Source organism: Rattus norvegicus, chromosome 16 (genome assembly GCF_036323735.1).
Source record: "Rattus norvegicus strain BN/NHsdMcwi chromosome 16, GRCr8, whole genome shotgun sequence".
Classification (NCBI taxonomy): domain Eukaryota; kingdom Metazoa; phylum Chordata; class Mammalia; order Rodentia; family Muridae; genus Rattus; species Rattus norvegicus.
Genome location: NC_086034.1, coordinates 8069803 through 8092029, shown reverse-complemented (window position 1 = coordinate 8092029; position 22227 = coordinate 8069803). Strand labels below are relative to the sequence as shown.

Sequence of the window (22227 nt, the reverse complement as noted above, 5' to 3'; positions counted from 1 at the left end):
GGAGGACATTCTGGGGCGTCTGTGGAACAACTCTTCTTGAAAAGAGCTTGCTGGCCGCAGGTGCAGAACAGGCGGCTGAAATACCCATCAGGAAGCACTGGGGCGGGTGGCTCTCAGCTCTGGTCTCCTTCTTCTGTTGTTAGGGAGGTTCCACCTTCCTAGATGACTCTAGAGGTTTCACTACACACAGACATAGCGACAAAGCTGGTCTCCTTTTTTGTGAGAGGACACCGTTCCCTTACTCAGCTGAGACTCGGAGCTCCCCTGATCTCGCTGTTCCCTGAAGTCTGCATTGGCCTTCGATGCCAAGGAGAGCAGCCCCTCGCCCACACTGTGGCCATGCCCCCCTTTATCATGTGTACATATTATTTGGGGTGCTGGGAATTTAACCCAAGACTTCACGCTTGCTAAGCAGGTTCTTTGGCACTGAGCTCTCCTCTCAGCTCACTTTGCATTATTTGAACAATAAAAGCTTTCAGTTTTGTTGACTCCAGTTCAAATATAAGTGGGTCTTTGTAACTTTCTGGGAAATTTTATATATTTCAGAAATAATGAAGATTAATGAACAGTCAGCTTTTGCATAATTCCACTCAGTTTTGCTTGCAACTTAGCTTTAAAGAAGTTTATATCAGGGCCACGGAAAGACAAAATATCTCAGCAGGTAAAGGTGTCTACTGCCAAGCTGGATGATCTGAGTCTCAATCTCCAAAACTCACCCACACAGTGGAAATTGCTCTTTGGTCTCCACAAATGCACTGTGGTATGTCTGGACGGACACACACACACACACACACACACACACACACACAGAGAGAGAGAGAGAGAGAGAGAGAGAGAGGCAGAGACAGAGACACAGAGACACAGAGACACAGAAAAAGAGAGACAGAAAGAGAGAGAGGGAGAGAGGGAGGGAGAGATATGCTCACACAAAAGGAATGAACGAGAATATAATGCAATTTCTAATCATGTATCTTTACAGAAGACTAGCAGATACATTCCAGTTGCGGGATAGTCTACAAAATTCTTTACTAGTCCTCAAAACTGTCCAGATCATCAAACAAGTTCTGAGACTTACCTGCAGCCGAGGGGAGGGAGCCTGAGGAGACAGGATGACTAAATGCCATACAGGATCCTTTCTAGAGCCCAGGGTCAGGATGAGAGTACCATGTGAAAGCCAAGGAAATGCATTGTGTGGGCTTCGGTTTACAGCAATGCCTATAATCAGTTCACTCTTTGTGGCATGCACACCATACCATTATAGGATACAATCAATATGGGAGGACGTATGCTAACAGCCTTCCCAACAGATGGGCAAATCTAGGGCAAATCTAAAGTTTTTAAAAGACTAACATTCATATCAGTGGAATTTTCCTTTGTCTCTTTTTCTTTGAATGTTGGATGTCGATAGAAGCTGGCCAAAGTCAGTAGTAAGTAATAGCTCATGTTCACCGAGAGCCACCTGGATTCTAGTAGGTTAATAGATTTATGTGCACAATTTGATTAACCCAAAGATACAACAGAGGAGCGTAAATATCAGCCCATTGTACAGATGAGGAAAGTCTGTTAATTTGTTTTGCTTGCAAAGCAGCATTTGATGACAGAGCTCACATACCACAACACTATCCTGTACTCCACAGGCAAAGGATCACAAATAGAAAACACACACACACACACACACACACACACACACACACACACACACACACAGCATTGGCTGAAACTCAGGCTTAAGACACACTGACTAGCAAGCCTGGGCTTATATGGAGCCAGGGACAATCCTGCTCTCTGCTTTCATGGTCTGGGGACGTGCCACTTAGATGTCATCTGATAGCAATATGCTTGTGCAAAGGCCTACTTTTGAAGATTGATTAATTAGGATGACAAGTCTGCGATGGTGACAAATGACCCAGGAGGAAAAGAGTCAGTTCTCAGGATGTGCTCTGAGCAGCCCACTGCCCCCTGCCCATATCCCCATTCAGGCTTGCTGTCACCGGCTACTTCTCTGTGTTCCTGTCATGGCTCTGCTGGACTCAGCATCCCTCTGTCTCTGCTCTCCCTCCTGTCTCCTTCATCTCCCCAAGTCTGCTTCTCCCCTCCCCGTTTCAACAGATCTCCCAGGGAACTCTAAACACATTCCAAAACAAATATCCGCACAGGTGTTTGCAACCCTAATTCTCAGGCACAATCGCCACAACCCTTGCCTCCTCTGAGGGAAATGTGGGGCTCACTTTGTCTAGACGTAGCCAGCCCGTCTTGGCTCCCAAGCATCAGTTTAAAAACCGAGGGCTCAGCCGTAGACCCTTCCTAGCTGAGAGGGTTTAGGCTAAGCCAGTGGGTTTGGCTGACCTTGAGAGTGGGCTAAGTCTCCCTCTTTTTCCTCCTTTCCATTATCCCCCAACCTATCCATTCTCACCATCATTGCTGCCTTAACTCAGCCACAACTACACTACCCTGCTGCTTGAACCGGAGCAAGGATGTAGCAGGATACTAGCTCATTTGGAAATCAACCTGCACCTGCCCAATTGGTTTATGTGTGTCTGGTTTTAGCCTTTGATGATGCAAAGGGAAGCTACAGCATCACCTACGAACCCACCCACATTTCCTACAATTGCCTGTCTGTACTTTTAATACCTGGTAGAAAACGTGTGTGTGTGTGTGTGTGTGTGTGTGTGTGTGTGTGTGTGTGTGCATGTGTGTGTGCATGTGTGTGTGTGTGCATGTGTGTGCGTGTTTTGAATTCACTTAGAATTTTAATGTCAACACTTTTGACTTCTAAGTAGATACCTCCTTGGATGATTTTTAATTCACTGACTTTGTCAGAAAACCCTCCCACCTCCCCTCTTCTTCCTTCAGGCACTGAGCCCTGCAGGTTCCCCACCACAGCTAGACTGAGTCACTTGTCCTTACTCTTTACGGCGTTCTCCATCCTGTGGGCAGCTACTGGGGTGGCATATATGCTTTGGGGCCTCCGTGGTCTCATCGGCCAGGAAAGTACGGTTTACTTCACGCCTGACCTCTGCTACAATGTTTCCAAATGAGAGTGTGAGACAACCAGGTCTGAATGGCTCTACCCCCAAGACACGGCCCCCAACACTGTCACTGTTCATTGAGGTTGCCCCCAGTATCTCCAAGAGCTACTGTTCCTCGGGGTTCCCTCCCTGGATGCTGTTTCTGAAGAGAGATATCCTCTAGAGTTCCATCTCTGGGAGGGAGCTGCTCTCAAGGAGTTTTCCATTTATGCTAAAAGGACTTCCATTGAACTTGGGTTTGGGGAGTAAGCCAGGGAGGTCTCATTGCCAATGATTCCCTATCATCAGCTCCCACTCCCAGGCACCTGGGGAGAGGATGCTGCTCAGTGAAGAACAGACAGCATTATGACAGCGTACCATAGGACTGTATCACCTACTGACCTCATAGCCATCTTAATTTGCCTTAAGTAAAACCTGTTGCTCACCCAAGTTTGCAAGCATGGGTGGGGGGTGATGCCTTCCTTGGAGTTTCCCCATCATTAAGTATCACATGAACTGCTTCTCTCTGTTTATGTGGGGCAAGGAAGAAAACCAAACTCATGTCTGGGAAAGACGTCTCGAGGTTGCAGTGACAGGGAAGACGCCACATAGTGTGTGGAAAATGTAAAACAGGAACTGAGAATCCAAAGCCATCCACTTTCCCTCGCAAGCAATCCTGCCATTCACAAACCAGATGTTTTTAATTAAGATGACACTAAAAGAAACAAATCAATTACCAGCTCCAGTACACGATGATTTATTCTATCTCGCACGCGGAAGATTGCTTATGAGTACCATGTAACTGCTTCAGGTGATCAGCTAACAGAGGCTGCTAATGAGAGGCACTGTTATCAAGGCAGACAAGACACCCTGGGAATCCAGACATTATTTTAACGCAGCGCTTCGTTTTGAAAAATAGTTTTTCTTTCATCACAGCATGATAAAGGTAAGCCATCTGAGGAGACCCGGACCACACAGCCACCTGCCTTGGTATAGACTGGAAAAGTAGAGTCTTCCAAGACAGATTTCGAGGGAACGTTCCCAGAGCCTGTGCTCTGAATTTTATTCTGATAACAAGAGTAGCAGAGTGTGGGGTTCCCGAACCTTTCATTCGGATGTGATGAGCACTGCAACAATCAGCTCAAAGTCATTGTGTGTGGGAAACAATGGCAGCCTGCATTCCCAGCTCTCCATAAGGCACCGTGCCAGCTTGCTCCGAATCTCCTCCTTCCCAGGGCTGTCAACATCCTTCTTCTCACTTCGCCCTAGGCTGTCCTCTGATCCCATAGAAGGTCAGCCTCGCCCACTGACTCATCAGCTCCCCTGGATACGTACATGGTTATTCTTTAACGCAGGAATCTCCTGGCAGTTAAGACTGCAAGGCCATGAGTTCTACAAAACTGGGCCCGAGTGCTTATAGCCCCACAGTGCTGAGGAGGAAGCTGTCTTGGCTTAGTCCATGAGCCATGTTGGGGTGCGGTTTTATTGACATAGATACAGTGTTGTTGTAGAAGCTTGCACAGCTCCTACATCGGCACCTAGGTTGAGAAATACAGATTTAGGGGTTCCTTTTCCCTCTGCTGTTCATTCATGTTCTTCCCCTGGACAGACACTCTTACAGGAGTAACAGCTTTCCTTGAGACACGGGTGCTGCCAATCATGGTCCATTTAGTGCCTGCTCCTACACTGGGTCCAGGTACTGACGAGTCATTGGCCTTGGATGTTCAGACTCAAAATAGATAAAGCTTCTTCTGATGTAGCTGGCCGCTCACAGCTCAATCGCCCGGGCATCTCTAGAAAGGGGCAGAAATGTGGAAGACTCACAGTTAGAGAGGGCTGTGCTCTTAATGTTTTCTTTGTGGGTCCGCCACACTTTTGAGGCACTCACCCCATGTCAGCACCAGGGGGCATCTCCTCAAGTGACACAGAGAGGTGCCTGCAGCCAGTGCTGAAGCCAGACACCGGCCACAAGGCTGTTTCTACTTGCTAAACCCAAGGTTCAACCATTCCGCTAACAGTAGTGTCAAGAACTCATTGCTCAAGATTAGCCAGAATATTTGGGGAAAGTATTACCATCTATATATAAAGAACATGTCCAGATCTGGGCAGACGCTAAGAGGAAGAAGGTAAGGAGGCTTATGGGAATGTAATGGAAACGATGCCTTCAGCTGTAAACCACAAGTTGTTAGCTTCTGTACCAGTTTAGACAGGAGAGAAGGTGCTGGCCATGACATTTTTTAAAGAGAAAAACAGAAGATGAACACCAAACCAGGCCCTATCACAAACACCTGGATCTGGAGGTCGGAACACAAAACTCTTGGCTACAGGACATCTTCATGACATCACCAACATCTCCGTGAAGGAGACAGGATTCACGCCAACACTACAGTTTCCCATAAGCATCATCTACAGCGACAATAGAATGCCTCGTTTATGCTCGAGTTGACTGTCCCCTAAATGCAAATGCTATTCATCGGGTCTATTCAGCAACAATCTCTCTCACGGTGTCTGACGCCTCCTGTGGAGGAGAAGCCATGGCAGGAAGATTGTAGGATGGGGCATGTGTGGCGCAAGGCAAGTAAAGGACCATAAACTAACACCATATCTTAACCTAGCTAAGGGGCTAAGGTCACAGTGACCCTCAAGCTTACAGAGCTGAGAGGCAGAATGGACAATGATGAGCAAGCTGGAAAGAAGACCGGCATGGTGGCAAATGAAAGAGAGCAACAGCAGTGTGCCACTTAATCTCTTGTCAACTTGACATAAATGGGGCTCATCTACCCAATGGTGTTCAAAACCTCCGATAGGAAGATACGTCCATCCCATAGGCTCTGACTGTGGGATGAGCATGGAGGGCAAACCAGCCAGCAGCCTTCCTCTGTGGCCTCTGCTTCATATCCCACCTCTTTAAGGCCCCCGCTTTAGCTACGGTCCTGATTTCCCTCTGTGGAAGGACCGGAAGCTATAAGATGAAACAAGGCCTTTTCTCCCCAAGATACTTTGGGTCACGATTGTCATCACAGCAATAGACAGCAAACCAGGACAGGGGTGATCTGGTTAAAGTAAACTATATGCACCCCTGAAAATGTCAGGAAGAAAGCCATTGTTTTGTAAAGAGTAATATATTCTAATAGAAACATCAAAAAGAAGATATGGTGAAAAGGGCCGAGACAGGTAAAGAAGAAAATCTAAGAGAAGGCTTCCGGCGCTGTCAAAGGGTAGCATGTCTCTCTCAAAAGGGAGAATGGTCCAAAGGAATGTGGCGTTTGTGGGGGCCGGTCTACACAGGCAGAGGCTGAGCACGCAGCTCACTGCTTTTGTTGAGTTTAACCAGCCCCAAGTTTAAAAGCCCATTCAGGGTTGCAGAGAGGACTTCTGGTATCTGCGGACGCTCAGCGGTGAAGACGCGATGATTCCAGCAGCACAGCCTCCTTGCCATGGCCTTCCTGAGCTACGGGAGTGCCTCCTGGACAAAATCATCCTCTCACAGGAGTCACGACTCTGTGAATGCGGACACCAACAGCCTCCTGGGAGCCAGACACAACCTGCAGTAACAGGCAACCTGGGCAGAGACCGGGACAACCTAAGTTGTCTGGTGAGTACTGGAATTAAACTGCCCAGCCGTGGACGGGAAGAGAGAGAACAAGACATGTTGGACGCCGCCATACAATTAGAGTGACCGTTAAGCCAAGCTATTTTACCATATTCTCCAGAAATCCCATGTAGGCTGAAAAGAGAAGGAAAAAACAAATAAGTAAAGTCAATGTGTGTTTCTGCGTCTGGTGGGCCAAGAAAAGCCTCAGAGCATTTTGAAAACAGGAATGGATCTTAGATATTGTCAGAAATGTTTCACTCGTGAGGAAGTGGCTGACTAGACATTTTGGGCAAAGTCCTTTTCTGATGGCCCACTCTAAGCCCAGCTTCTTGTTCAGTGGATTTTGAATGGATCTCCCGTCAAGGTCCGGCATGCAGGCAGCATGTAGTTGCTCTGTGTCTCCTGTCGCTTAACTCTGGCAGTTTAAGATGTGTCAGAGAAAGGGGAGCAAGCAGTGCCATAAGAGCTGGGAAAGAAGGGGTGCATTTTGACAGATGAGAGTCGTGTCTTGAAAATCCCAAGGGGCCAAAGACCAAGAATCCACGAGGGCAGCCAGAGGAATATGTACTCAAAGGCCAGGTCAGAGAGTGACCGGAAAGACCTTAAACACGCAAGATGTTCAAAATACTTCGGATTAAACTGACCAAGAAAGGTGAGTACCTTAGCAATAAAACCCAAACCCTCTCAGGGAACTCAGGCAAACAGACATGTTGAATGTCTTTATATTAAAACCACGGCATATATTCACAGGGAACGCAGCCTTGAGGGGCCAAGAAAGCTGATGGCGGGTGGAACATGGGTAGAGCTGGAGGGCATCACGTTAAGTGGAGCGAGCTAGACACAGAAAACTATTATGTTCCTGAACACAGGTGGATGTTAGGAAAAAAGTTAACCCGAACATGGATTTCTGACTACAGGAGGGGGTATAAAGCCACACGGCATTTGAATTGTGTCCGGTGGAGGCATGAACTGAGACGGCATACTAAACCCACTGATGTGTGTGCTTATCGCGTTCATTAATCAAAAATAAAATAGATCCCCCCATGGACTTCTGGGTAATGTCATAATGAAGTCAATCAACTTCCATCCAATGTATAAAAATAATAGACCTGCCAATGAAGTACTAAGGCATTTATGCTTATGGCAAACTCCTGAAGTTGTCTGATGCCTTGCCTAAGGCTGCAGAACTAAACTAGCAAATGTTTCCCTGAGGAGGAAGTGCAGTGCGGGTAAGGTGAGGGTGGGAGGAGCCAGCTTGCTGAATGGCAAGGCATACCTGGTTCCTCACCACCTCCAGTCATAGTGTGGTGTCTGCCCATTGCTGACCACTGGTGGCCAAGTCCAGAAACATCCAAGCAACTGTGGGAACTGAGAGCAAGTCAGGCTGGAAAGAAAGCGGTGGGACTGGTAACTGCCATTTATCCTCTGGTTTGTATCCCTTTAAGGTTTATTTAATTATTTTTGGGAGAGCGTGCATATCATACGTGTATGTACACATGCACATGCATGTGTGCCTTTGGAAATCAGAAAAGAGCATCAGATCACCTTGGAGCTCGAGTTACAGGTGATTGTGAAGTTCTGGGAACTGAACCCAGGTCCTCTGGAAGGCAGCAAGCCCTTCAGTGCTGGACCATCTCTCCAGCACCATTTGTTTATTTCTGAGACAGGACTCACTGTCTAGTTCAGGCTGGTCTCTAAGTGGCAATCCTGTCAGCACTGGAATCCCCAGCTTGACCTACTATACTTAGCCAATGTTTCTAGTGAGAATGCCATTCGTGTAACAGACCAAACTGTGTCTATAGCTCATATCACTCAGCAGAATGAACGCCAGTAATCAGGATTTTAAAAAAAACCTTAAAATACCACAAATATATCTGTTAAGGTATGAATACATATAAAATCAAAACTGGCTGTATGTAAATGTTTAAAATTCAATATGTCTTCATGAAAGGGTCAAGGACAGGGGTTCCATTCAGCCAGAACCTACTGAGAGGGTGACCACAAGGCAAAAACGTATCAATGGTACTGAGAGAAAGAATTCTCTGTTTATGTTTAAGTAGTCCTTGGTCTTTGTTCCTGTTTTACATGTTCAAAAATAAAATGAAGGGTTTTAAATAAAACATTAAACTAGCCTGAGACTTAAGAATTAGTATCAAATTGGTAGCATTAACTGCACGGAGAAAATTATTATTTAAGCTGAGCTGTATATGCATGAAAAGCAAAACTCTACAGGCGAAAAGAGATGCAGAGCTGCTCTCCTGCCTGCTGGCCAGGCTATGTCAGGACCCTGCTGTGATTCGCATCCTGTGTGCTGATTGGAATCAAGCAAAGGGGGAAATCCTGCCACGGGAGAGATCCAGGGTCTCCATTTCAGAGGAGGTCAGCAAGAAACGCAGACAAGGAAGCTTCGGAACCTCAGAGGATCGGCTTTGCTGGTTACACGCATAGACTGAAAGAACCGAGGAAAAATGATGTGCTAGTGGCCATGAGCGCGGCACATGCTGTGCAAATCTGGGTCTCTAAAAGTCACCCCCACAAAAACAAAAGGAAATCTGAGGGAAAGGGTTCGTGGTAGCTCAGGATGAGAGCAGTACAAAGTAAACCTGACATACTGTGTGTTTGTGTGTCTGTGTGTCTGTGTGTGTGCATGCATGCATGCATGCATACATGAATGGGTGCATGTGTGTCTGTGTATATGTATGTGTCTGTGTCTGTGTGTCTGTCTGTGTCTATGTGTCTGAGTCTGTATGTCTGTATATATGTGTGTGTCTGTGTACCTGTGTCTGTGTGTCTATATGTATATATGTGTCTGTATCTGTGTGTCTGTGTATATGTGTATATATCTGTGTGTGCATATGTGTCTGTGTATATGTCTGTGTCTGTGTGTATATGTGTGTTTGTGCATTCTCTGTGTGTATATCTATGCATGTCTGTGCATTTTATGTGTGTATGTGTGCTTGTATGTCTCTATTTATGTGCCTGTGTTTGCATGTGTGTATATATGTATATATGTATGTATGTGCATGTGTGTGTATGTGTCTGTGTTTGCATGTGTGTATATATGTATATATGAGTGTGTATATGTGCATGTGTGTATGCATGTGTGTGCATGTATCTGTGTGTTTGTAAGTATGTATATGTGTTTAGTATGAAATGTGCTCCAGGACAGTAGAGTGTCATCACAGGACCCACTTGTCATAAAGAAATACCTTGCACTGACTTAACTTGAGATATTTCAAATAACAAAGAATTTTGAGAGTGATAGATTAAAAGGCATTGAAGTCTCGAATAATAATAATAAACAAAAACTAAAAATTAGAGAAGATAAAAACTAAAAAATAGAGAAGCACCTACCCCCCCCCCAAAAAAAAAGAATGACCACTGTTAGACGAAGAAGAGGTATCAGGATTGTCCATGTCGTGGTATTTTAAGGTATTTAAGGTTTGTAACTACCAAATGGCAACAGTTGACTCACAAATGAGTTAGAAATAGTTGAGAAGTCAGTGGGTGAGGCATCGTTGAGGGTCAGGGTACAGTCACGAAGCATCAGTCTTCAGAGTATTTGCTTTTGACAGAGAGCATCAGGCTCTCTACAGTGCAGCAAGCAAGCGCAGGGTTCCCTAGCCAAGCTATCACAGGAAACATCACCAACAGAAAGACCGCTGGGAGTCAGGTATGCACCTCCTGGTGCAGGATGATGCCTACACAACACAGGCAGTGTTCTGTCTCTCCTCCTGTATTCCTGACCCCTCCTCCCAATGAAAGAATGGAAGAAAGAATTAAAAATGGGACATTGCACAATTTTCAGCTTAGGTAGTGTCTTAGGGGTTTCGTTCTGTGAACAGACACCATGACCAAGGCAACTCTTACAAAAAACATTTAATTGGGGCTGGCTTACAGGTTCAGAGATTCAGTCTATTATCATCATGGCTGGAAGTATGGCAGCATCCAGGCAGGTACGGTGCTGGAAGAGCTGAGAGTGCTACCGCTTGTTCCAAAGGCAGCAGACTGGCTCTCATGTGGTTAGGAGGAGGGTCTCATTGCCCATCCCCTACCATGAGACACTTTCTCTAACAAGGCCACACCTACTCCAACAAGGCCATACCTAATAGTGCCACTCCCTGGGCCACCTCAGGTAGTTTAAAATGAATAATTCAGGGTTGGGGGGTAGGGAGAAGTATGGAGATCATACATGTTTTGTTAGCAACTTTTCAGTTTTTCTGTGGATTTCAAGATTGTTTTTTTCTCAAACAGAAAGAGGACAAGAGAGGAGATGAGACATGATTCCAGACCTAGAGCCATCCCAGTCAGTTGGACCTTGCTATAGCATGTGGGTAAACCAGAGAAGGGCAAGTTCAACCAGGACCTGGAGATTCTGCCCCTCAGAGTCTGCTCCCAATAAGCGGGCTTTCCCACTCGCAGACCCCCACGAAGCAGAATGAGAGCCAGACAGCCGCCCACACTGAAGTTGGCTGTCAGAGTGGTGGCTTGTTTTTATTAAATGGACTGCGTCAGCTGACTGATCGTCCACTATCAAAAAGAAAGTTGTGAAAGAACTGGACTCTCCCTGTCTTACAGCCCAGTTTTCTCAACTTTAATTGTGCAAAAGACCACACTTCGGCTTTTAGTGTGGCCAAAGGATCATCCCTGGAGAATTTCCCATAGTCCTTAAGGAATGTTGTCCAAGAGAGCTCTCTAGCTAGTGCCAGCATTCCTATCGTGGCAAGCAGAAGAGTCACGGCTGCCACTAGGGCAGTGCCAGCTTTCCTTCCTGTTAGGGAGGATGCTGAAAACACGCCTGGTAACAGAGGGGGATGCTGGGAATAAAGCAGACCAGAAGATGAGGCTGGGCTGGCAATGTGGGTCGGGGGTGGCTCTTGTGCTCAGCCGCTTCCTGGGACCTCAAATTGTCTGGGATCCCTGACTTCATCTAGTGTTAATCTGGGAAACTTGACCACCTCCCTCTGCTGCAGTGGCTCCGTCCTCTTCTTCTACTGCCCATGGCTGTTGCTTTTGAGGGTTCATTGTCTCCTCTAGCTCCCATGCCTCAAAGAATCTAGGACCTTCCTGCTTTGGTGTTCTCTCTGCAGCCTCATGGCTGTGATTCAGAGGTTGTTCCGGGAGAGTCTGAGCACTGAAGGGGCACGCAGCGGGATCCCATCTGCACAGCCCTTCTCCTAGCTCCTGAGGAGGATGTGACCAGCCCACTGCCCCGCTCCCTCCCTGTGTCCTTGGTGTTGTACAGGAAGTTTCAGGACACAGTTCAGAATATCATTCAGTTGTTCCAAGTTTCTCAAACCCCAGGGAGTTGAATCCTCTTCTCTCTTCATCAGCTTCCCTCCCGACACCATAGGGAGAGACATCTGTCCTCATATGGCTCCCACAGTAGCCTATGTCCACTGGAGTCCTCCCTTCCCAAGGCTACTGTGCTTGTGTGGGTTCCTCTTGGATTTCTACCTGCGCTCTGACGCAATCTACTTCTCACTGAGTGTGCCCCTCGGCACCTCCAAGGTACCACAGGGTCCCACAGGTCTTTCCTGTCTCACCACTCTCAGATGACTGTCACCTGTGTCCCCTGTAGTTGGACAGAGCTTGCCTTTCCTCTCTTGCCACCCAGTACCTGTCTCATGGCCTCACGTCCATCCATTTCATTCATTCGTTTGTTCATTTGTTCGTTTGTTCGTTCACTCTATTCCATGCACTGGGCTGCCTGCCAGGGCCACAGAGACAAAAAGAAAGACCTGCCTCCAAGGAGGTCACATTTTAAGGTGGGAAATGAACAACAAAACAACAACAGAAAATCCAAAGAATTTAACGATGTGAGATACAACTGTGGAAAGGAGCTATGGAGAAAAACTAAAGCCAGGGCTTTGGGAGACAGCGCAGTCAGAAAAGTTCTTACAGCAAGAATGAAGAGCTGGGCTTGATCCCCAGGACCCTGGCAAAAGTCAGATGTGTGTCTGTAACCCAGCCCCGGGAAAGGAGCAGCACGGGACCCCTGCACCTTGCTGTCAGCCAGCCTAACCAAACCAGCAAGTTCTGGGTTCAGTAAGAGACCTTGTCTCAAAAAATAAGGTCACGAATGATTAAAGAAGACACGCAACCTGCTTCAGGTATCCACATGGGTACACGTGCATGGGCACAAGGCTGGGACACACAACACATCCCTGTGCACACGTGGACAGGAAAGAGAAGGACAGGTGGGTCTCTCCTATTAAAACAAAGCAGGCAGCACTGAGGCAGGGCTGTAAAGGAGGTGAAACTCGAGGCTTGCAACCATCTGAGCAGAGAACCCCTCTGTGTGAGAAAATGGTGAGTGCAAAGGTCCCAGGGCAGGCTGGCCAAAGGCTTGGGCTCCACAGGTAAAGCAAAGCTGCCAGATGCTAGCAGGAGAATTTAGTCTGAGACAAACCCTGGTCATGGAGGAGGTGCGGATTTTATTCTAAGTGTAAAACGTGCATGTTCTAAGTATCAGGGAGAGACTAATCCTAGGTATGCAAAGATAAGTCTGAGGCTTTTGGCTACTGGACCCTGTGGCTGCTGCCCTCATGACCCCACCAGCACTGGTCCAAAGAGAGGAAGAGTAGGAGACAGAACCTGTTGGGGGCCATTTCAGACCTCTAGAGAGCCAATAGCTGTGACCCAATAGCTGAGGTGGGGGTACTGGGTAGGGGGTGGTACCCCACTGTCCAATCTGTAATGACCTTACCTGAGGCTTTTCTCCTTCAACAAGATGGCGCCTAAACAGAGAAAGCAGAGTGTTAGTGGGAAAGGCCTGTGACTCCTTTGCCCAGCTGGCTGATCTGAAGGTTCAAAGCCAGCAGGGTGGAGGAGCTCTATAGTGTATCACCCGTTGGGAAGTGGCTCGATGTGCTTGACTGGCACACACATGCAACTGAGTGTTCCCATGACCATGACCCATAACCCCTCTGCTTGCAGCCTGAATCTCCCAAAAGGGCTGAAGTTCTCAGGAGAATGGAGCTTGGGCACTGTGGGATAGGAAGTCAGTTTCTTGACTCTTACTGGTCAGAAAACCAAATCAAAGACAGACATGTGCTTGTGACCAGTAGTGTCCATTTCCAGAAGCCCCCTCAAGGCCTACACTATCTTTAATGGGTCATGTTTTCTAAGAGGAGAGAGGCTCCTTCCTCCTTGTCTTCAGAACTCCCCCACAGAAAATGTCACCATCACCATCTTGATTCTCTCCGAGACTGCTTTGTGGATGTCTTCCAGAGAGAGGGGTGCAAGCCCATGTCACGTTTTGCTACATGACTCACGGAGAAACCACTCAGGCCCTGCAGGGAAGCCCTCCCCAACACACCACAGGCTGTGAACTGCCTCGATACTGTTCACCAAGGCACATGAGCCGAGCCACATCTGGATCATATGCAACCACTTCGCCCTGCTGTGGGTATGACTTGCCCATCAACCAGCTGAGCTCAGGACCTCAGGGTCCCCTGGGGTCAATGCTATCTGGTCGTATTCATGGGACAAGAAAACAGAGGTCTCATTTTGAAACTGACTTCAGATCTTCCCATCTTTCTCCAGAGAGCTTAATTCTCAGGAATACCAAAAGTGCCTGAATACAGAAGTGCACAGTGACAGAAATAGGCAGGAGGCACAGGGAGAAGATGGCTGCAGAGACGCCCCATTGGTTCTCTGTGGAAGTTCCTGGACTGTGGGCTTGTGGGTTTGCTCTGTCTTTTGCCACAGTGTCCCTTAATATCTCCCATTAGGTGGCCTCACAGGACACCATTTGCTATAGCTTGGGTCTAGAATGTTCTCCAAAGCCCATATGTTAAAGGTTTATCCCATAGCTCATCGTGTTTGGGACCTATCTTAGGCCTTGGGGCATGTCCTTGTGGGGATTGTAGAGCCCCAGATTCTTCTCTCTGAGAAGAACCAGCTTCTTCCTCCACACCCATGGCTTATTATATCAGTCCCAAACCAAGATCAATATAGCATGGACCAAAATTTCAACACTGTGAGTCCTACTCCCTTTCCTCTCTTTAAGTTGATTGCCTCCGGTGTTTTGTCACAGCAACACAAAAGGCCAACAGGCAGAGACAACGCTTTCTTCTGCAGAGTAGGGCAGGCTCTGTTTGTCGTGGCTCCCTTACCCTGGGGTGTGTTCTTCAGGTCTGTAGAGTCATTATCAGACAAGTGTCTCCGGATCATGCAAATCTTCAGGGCAAGGAAACCGGCAGATAGGGCTACTCCTAATGCCGTACCGATAACAACGTACTTGAAATCTGAAGCACAGGGAAGAATTGAACTCAGAAGTTAGCTGTCAGCCTCCAGGAACCTTCCAGTTCTACATGAAGTTCAGGGCCATGATCCTGGAGTTAAACATCCCACATGGCAACCTTCTGTGCTTCCCATTCTCCACTCCCAACTCCTCCCCAAACCCTAGAGGCCCACCCTGCAGTCATGTTCCCCAGGACTGGCCACCCGAGCTCTGGTGATAGGCAGCTTACTCATCTGGCTTCCTGACCTCCTCTCTTGCTTGTCCCTTAATCTATTCAATGGCTCATCTATCAAGGATTTGAAAGTTGTCAATACACAGCAAAGCTAAAAGCTAACAGTGAAGGACCTGCTCTCTCTTCAAGGAGCTTTGAGTCTGTTGAGAAGGGCAGGTAAAGAGCTCACCACTATCTCTGTCACATGGCAAGTGGTCTGGACTGGTGTGGCAGTCCACAGGCCCAGAGCTTCCTTAGAGGATTATTCCCTGCTAGTAAAGCAGGCCTTAGTACAAGGAGGAGCAGGCAGTATGGGAGGGGACAGGTGAATATAGATAAGGGCGGGTCTACATTTAGCCTTGCTGCTGATCTGTCACTGGGAAGCAAAATGCAGGGGTGCTAGTCTGTTTCTTCCTCACTGATGGGGTGCCGGGTTCATGGAACATCAACATGCCACTCAGGGAAGGCAAAATACAGCCTATGATGGGGTGCCATCCCGTGTTTCTCCGAATGAGAAATGAGGGGCACTGGGACGGTGGCTGTAGTTCTCAACCTCCTGGATGTTGCCGGAAACATCGAGGAGTTGAGAGTGGGCCTTCAGGCCAATAATGAGCCCAGGGTTGGGGTGGAGAGGGTTCAGTTTAGCTCAGAGTGAGTGCCAGGAGTGTGAAGGGGCCTTGTGTAGGAGTCTTAGGCCTGACTCTGTAGAATGAAGGCCTTCTGTGTAGCAGTCCTTGATAAAGGAAACAGTCTTTGCTTGTCCAAACTGCTTTATTTGTGGAGGATGAGAATGCATACTACCTACTCAGGGTAGACCAGAGATTAAATACGTTTTCCAGGAAGGGATGCCTACAAAGGGATGCTTATTGGCTGAACACTCAGGGATGGAGGACTCTAGGCTCTATGCTATGTGATGGGTTGTCTTGGTCTTCTTAGTTGGGTGTCACAGTCACATGCTCTAGGTCAAGAGCTAGCCCGAACCCCTGTCATTATCAGTTATGACTTTTTTTGGGGTTCTGAGTGACCTTACCAGTTCTTCTGTCTGGTGGCATGGTCCACTACCCCATAGATGAGGATCAGGGAGGATGGCAGAACTTGCTGTCAAAGGCCCGTAAATATAGGATAAGGCATTGGGGGAGCTAGATTAGAGACAGACAGCACACAGAGGTGCCTCCATGGCTTGTATCCCCCAGAATAAAGGTATTTTGACCACTCATTGGACAAGCTGTGTGCTGGCTAACAAGAACACACACCAGCATGTATCGGAATTCTTCGCAAGGTATCACTCCAACTCTGTACACAGAACAAGGAGGTTACCTACCGATCTCAGTCCCAGCAGACTTGCCTGTTGCCAGCACTTGAGCTCTCCCAGTGCCTGCTAAGAAAGAATCCCAAGCCTTGTTAGAAACCACAGCCAGGGCAGGGGGCGCTTCTCAGCGGTAAGAGAACTTGCTGCACGAGCATAAAAGCCCGAGTTCAGTCCCCAGCACCTGCATTGTAAAAGGGAGGAGAGGGGCCTGGTCACACACATGCCTGTCACTGCAGGACAGAGACAGAGACAGGATGGAGATATACACAATAAAAATAACAAAAAGAAGCCCAATGCTTGTCGGGCTGAGTTCCAGGGGGGCATCATTGGCCAAACCTTCTTCCCTTTGACCACCACTCTCAAGAACTCAGTGTCTTTCTGACTGTCACAGAGTCTCAGGGCCTTGCTAAAGTGCTCAATTTTTCCTTAAAGCCCAGCCAAGGTACAAGATCCTGTTGGGCTCAGCACCTTATTCCTGATCAGTTTCTAAGACCCTGTGTTATCCCAGCCTGCATCCGGTTCACTGTTACCAGACATCTACATTGGGCCACTCCCTTGGTCTAGCCTCTCCTACTACTCTCTCTGCCCTTTTCTGGTCTTGGGTCTACGCCATCTTTCCCTGACTCTCCACACGTAGGTATGCTGTCCCTTTTGGAACCTCAACAGCCCTGTGGTTCTCCAACTTAACTGACCAACTCAATATTAACATTTACACATTGCTCCTGGGCCTCAGCTGCCATGATGGTAGCTTCTCGACCAGCTTTTAGCCACCGAATGTGTCTTTGTGATCTCTCCAATGGCTGCACGGGAGTGTCTAGTACTTGACACAGTACCTGACAGATACGAAGTCTCAATGGATGTCAGATGGATGGATGAATGAATGAATGAATGAATGATGGAGGCTGTAAGCAAGGCCAGCATGCAGGGATGCCTCATGGTTTGGACCAGGCATTTAAGCTCTGAAACAGAGACCCCACTCACTAGTACACTGGTGGCTCTACAGACAGGCTGCATAGACTGTGGGCCTTAGTCTGAGACAGATGTTATGTACAGTCCAGATGGTCATATATTTAATATAACATTCACTCTGCGACACGGGTCCTGTGGTCATCACTATTTGATGAATGAGAAAGCAGAGATATTGAGAAATTAATAATGTGCCCAAAGATCGAGCCAAGTAGAAGGTGGCAGGGCTGGGAGCCAAGAAGCCATATACCATACCTGTGGGAAATACAGCCCAAGACTCCCCAAAGTTCCAAACCCTACACACACCTTCTCTCCTACACATGTACACCTAGACATCCAAAATATTTACAGCAATAGCCAATAATAAGGTAGAATGATTATGACATATATTATAAAAGGTTATTTAGAATGTATGAAGTGACTCTTGCTCTGTTGCTCTTAACTTCCTGCCCCCATTCTCCTCCCTCCTCTCTCTCCACCTGCTCATGGCCGGGTCCCTACTTCCCCTCCCCATGCTCTGAATAAACTATTCTATACTAAAAGAAAAGAAAAGAAAAAAATGTATGAAGTGTTTATTTCAGGAAATTCCTATTAAGTTTTTCAGATCATAATAGACTGCAGTTGGCTGAAAGTCTAGAGAATAAAAGTAGCAACAGTAGGGACTTAGACCCGCACACCCACTCGGGCCAGTGACCAACTTAATCTCAGCCTCCTCTCATGCACCTCAGTGGATCTTCCATGGGAGAGAACAGGTGGCTGGGCCCTTCCCACTGAGCTCTCAGGAGGCTGCCTCCTGAGCCCTGACCCCCTAGGGTGAAAGGGAGTGAGGCTCTGCTTGCCGAATGAGCAAAGAGTTTTTCCATTCACCCATGACCACTGACCACCCTCAGTGACACTCAGCACACCCTCAGTGTTCAGCTAGCACTACACAAAGGACAGAGACAGGTTGACTCCATGACAGGCTTCAGCTTGACAGCTCAAGGACTAGGCCTAAACCTCTGTTTCTAAGAACTGGGCAAGCCCAGGCAAGCCCAGCAAGTTCAGGCCTCAGAAGCAAGAATTCCCAACCCCCAGGGACCAGCGATGGTTCTGGAATGTCTCTAGAGATAGAGCCAAGATTAAGATAGAGGTCTGTGGGACTGTGAAAGGCACCCTGGTTTCCAGTCGAGGACACTTGAGCCCCTGAAGGAGGCCTACCTGACTACCGGGAAACCAGGCCAGTCATAGCTGCAGCCCTCCATAGATTTGTGGCCATCAGTCACATAAGGATAACGCTCCATACCCCTCTACAGGTAGAGGATGTGACCACAAGTGATGTAGTCTGAAGACAGATCTCCATTATAATGAGGTACCTAAAGGCCTGGAGGCTTAGCCAAGGACTTTCCCTTCCCAGCCTCTCCTCCCTGCAAAAGGTATTTAATCTCAGGCCCACTCTGAGAAGGGAGGTATAGTTTTACTCATCCACTTTCTGCCATGACAATAAATGTCTTGAAACCATGAACTGCCTCTTTTCATCGGAATCCACTATGGGGAGCCATAGAGAAGGCCTTCACCTACAGAGCCATCTAATCTCCTAAAGAAAGCCTCCTTGCACTCCTAGCAGCGACAGCCAAGCTCAAGCCTACTGTAGTCAAGCCAAAGACAGGACCAGGCAGGACCAACCAAAGCTCCCCCTCTTCCCCACCTCAGCCCCAGGATCCAGTCCCTCGGGCCTGCCCAAGAGCCTGAGAACCAGGCTGCCTCCCCTCCTTGCAAGCCCAGGGACCCCCGAGCCAACTCTGGCTGTGTCCTGTGCCACAGACTGTGCTTCCCCACCCGTGGAGCGGTGTCCAGAGGCTTCCCCACAGCACAACACCTGTCCGGTAAGCACAGTCAACTTCCAACATCCTGCTTCCCTGAGTGTCTTGAGCCCTATGGTGGAGCAGACATGGGGCCCCACCATTAATCCTACAGAGTTCACCTACCCCTCCCCAGAATACCCCTAATATGCTTTAAGTCAGGTCTATGAGCTCACTTTGGGGTCTCTCCATCTTTATAGATGGTAGACCCCAGCATGCTGGACCTCAGCAGAATAAAATGTTCTTTGAGTTTACATACTATTTGGGTCCCGGGTATCATTCTTCAGCAAATCGTGGACTCTTACAGGTCAGCTGGTTTCTATGTTTGGTGGGGAGTGGAGTCATTGTAACAGTTCAGGATTTATTTTTACAGACTGGTTTCACTTCTAATTGTGTGTATACACAGGTGTCTTCATGCATGTGTAAGTCCACATGACTAAGGAGACTAGTAGAAATATCAGTCCTCCTGGAGTTATGAGTACAGGCAGCTATAAGCTGCCTGGATTTGGTGCCGAGAACTAAATTTAGGTCCTCTAGCAGAGCAACAAGTGATGTTAGCCACTGATCATTTATCTCCTCAGCCCCTAGTTTGGAAGTTTTATCTGAGACACTTGACAAGCAAGTGAATCCTGGAGATTCTGAAGCAAATCTCACAGCCTTGTTTGGACTACAGTTCCTTTTGGAAACATACAGATATCTCTTTCCTACAGAAATCTACCCACACAATGTGCACCTGTTCACATGCGTACACACACACACACACACACACACACACACACACAATGACCTTGATTTTCTCTATTGGATGAAACCCCCAATAAGCTCCATTGCACTGACATTTCTTTACATTAAGCCTGCTGCTGCAGCTACACTGAACCACTTGTGGACCTAGGAAAGACCCAGAACTGCACTCACGGGCTACGGGTGAGAGCAGGATTTCTGGCTGACATTCCAACCTCAGAAATGTGTCCCATTCTCCCCTTGGACCAAACTCTTTGCTGACAGATACACCTCTTTCTGTTTGTAGTGGACAGAAGGCAGGGACCATGAACGGCATCCTCTAGGGAGGCCAGGTCCCTAGGGGTCAGCCTGCTTTTAACCCCCAATCATCAACTTCCCAGGTCTCCTCTTTGGGTCCTCGGCTTGGTGAGCGTTGCTCTTAATGGGAACATTTGTTATGAACACAGATGGCACTGACAGGGAAATGAGGACACAGATGAGAAAGCCAGAGGCCTGTATGCAGAGCCAGGAGCAAAACCCGGCAACCCAGAGGCTGTCACTGCAGCTCAGACCACTGGGGAAGAGGGAAGAGAGCATGGAAGGAAGCTCTAACCAACGTCAGAGCCCCAAGCCCTGCCCAGGCCTCCCCAGGTCCCGCCCTAGTTAACAATACGACCCAGGTTCATGTTTTCCTGAACACTGGGATCCTTCTTCTGGGTCCCAAGGCTGGGACTCCTGCCTTGTGGTCAGCTCAGCCTTTGCAGGTCCCTGAGACACCACCCTCTCTGTACTGTGCTTGGATCCCCGCTAAGCCTTGAGGCATTCCAGTAATCTCTGAATCTTCCAGTTTAGGAGATTTCCTTCCTTCCCGCTGAGGGAATTATCTTATGGAGACAAACCTAGTCAGTGGGTGGAGCTGTGCACTAGAGCAATAATTCCTGCTAGCCAGCCCTCTGGCCACTCGGCGGCAGCCTTTCCCCTCCTCAGGGAGAAAAATCCTCCCTATCCGCCCTAGCTCCTCTGCTCTCGCTATCTCACTGGGAGGTCTAGCCCTGCTCTCTAATGAGCCCCTGGGTAAGGATCCATCCAGCAGGCGACCTGCCTCCTGCTAGGGTCACGAGCTGGGGGAGTCCCTCTTGGGCTGTAGAGAGCCTCACCAATCCCCCAGCTCTGCAAAGGCTGGAGGATGGATAGCCCTAGCAGGGCTTGTCTGCCAACAGAGTCATGGAACTGCAGGATGCCTTGCCCTGCACTGGGATGTGTGAGACCCCAGGAGGAAGTTCGAGCAAACCCAGCAGGAGCTTCCGCCCACAAGTTTTGTAGGAGTTCTTGTAATGAGACAGAGCAAAGTACTGGAACCGGCTCTTAAGAGCCTGTGCAGTCCGGACCTGGATGGATATATCATGGCTGCTGTCCCTGAGGCAAATGTCACCTGCTACCTCTAACCCCATGATCCTGGCTGCAACATGCAGGCATGTGCACATGCACATGCATGTGCACGTGTGTGTGCATGCATGCGTGCATGTGCACAGATGTGCACTGTCCCTCATCCCTGTCCCTGATGAGCTGGGTGATGAGGTTGAGCATAACTTCAGCTGCTGCCTTCTAGATGGACTTCCTAAGACCTTGGCACTTTCCGGAGAAGGAGCCCACATAGCCTTCAAGTGTGGATAGGTGGCGTCCTATACACAGGAGCTCTCTTTCAGAGGAACGTACATCAAGGCACTCAATTGTCTCTCCACACCCCATTTGGGTTTAAAGCAGCTTCAGACAAATTTGATGAGGACACAAACACAGCAACCTCTCTGTGCCTCTGCAGCCTGTGGCCCGCTCTGCAGATGGCTCCTGTAAGAGTTTATGGCTCTTGAACTAGAGGTGTAGGTAACTAGGGGTAGAGGACTTACTCAACATGCATGAAGACCAAGTTCTTTGCTGGAACTGAAAAGGGGGGAAAGACAAGAGTAAAGGCCCTATCAAGTAGCCGAGCCTCCCTTCCAGCGGAAGAAGGCAGGGCCACCTCAGGAGAGCCAAGAAGACTGAGCCCACGGCACAGTTTGGACTTGCCCATCTCTGTTGGAATCTGACCCGCAAAAAGCCCATCCCTGGCATCCAGGCCTCTTTGTGCTGTCCACCTGTTGGGTCCACTCGCACTGGGGGCTAACATTCTCTGCCACCTTATTTGGGCAGAATCAGGGTGTGTGATTCCCAGTTGTGGGCTAGTCGGCATGTGTCTTTCTATAAGTATCTGGACTAAAAATAGGGGTGGCCGCCCTAAATGTTTGTCAACCGATGCCTGCCCACACTCATCTTGGTACTTAAACATTGAGGGGTG

At 48.3% G+C, this 22227-nt stretch overlaps 1 protein-coding gene and 1 long non-coding RNA gene across 2 annotated transcripts in view; one reads left to right on the top strand and one right to left on the bottom strand.

The window, feature by feature from the left end:
• Positions 1–3749: 3749 nt before the first annotated feature.
• Tmem273 (transmembrane protein 273) overlaps positions 3750–22227 on the bottom strand; it is a 32351-nt gene continuing 13873 nt past the window's right edge. Inside the window, exons 2-5 of the mRNA NM_001134605.3 lie at positions 16384–16440; positions 14724–14855; positions 13313–13343; positions 3750–4801 (exon numbers count right to left, since the gene is read on the bottom strand). Of these exons, the coding sequence (NP_001128077.2) occupies positions 4777–4801; positions 13313–13343; positions 14724–14855; positions 16384–16440 (245 nt within the window). The 3' untranslated portion in view covers positions 3750–4776. The remainder of the gene's footprint in view (positions 4802–13312; positions 13344–14723; positions 14856–16383; positions 16441–22227) is intronic.
• LOC134482315 (uncharacterized) lies at positions 4797–11159 on the top strand. Its single transcript, XR_010058349.1, has 2 exons — positions 4797–7255; positions 10858–11159. It is a non-coding gene; the product is annotated as an uncharacterized LOC134482315 (long non-coding RNA).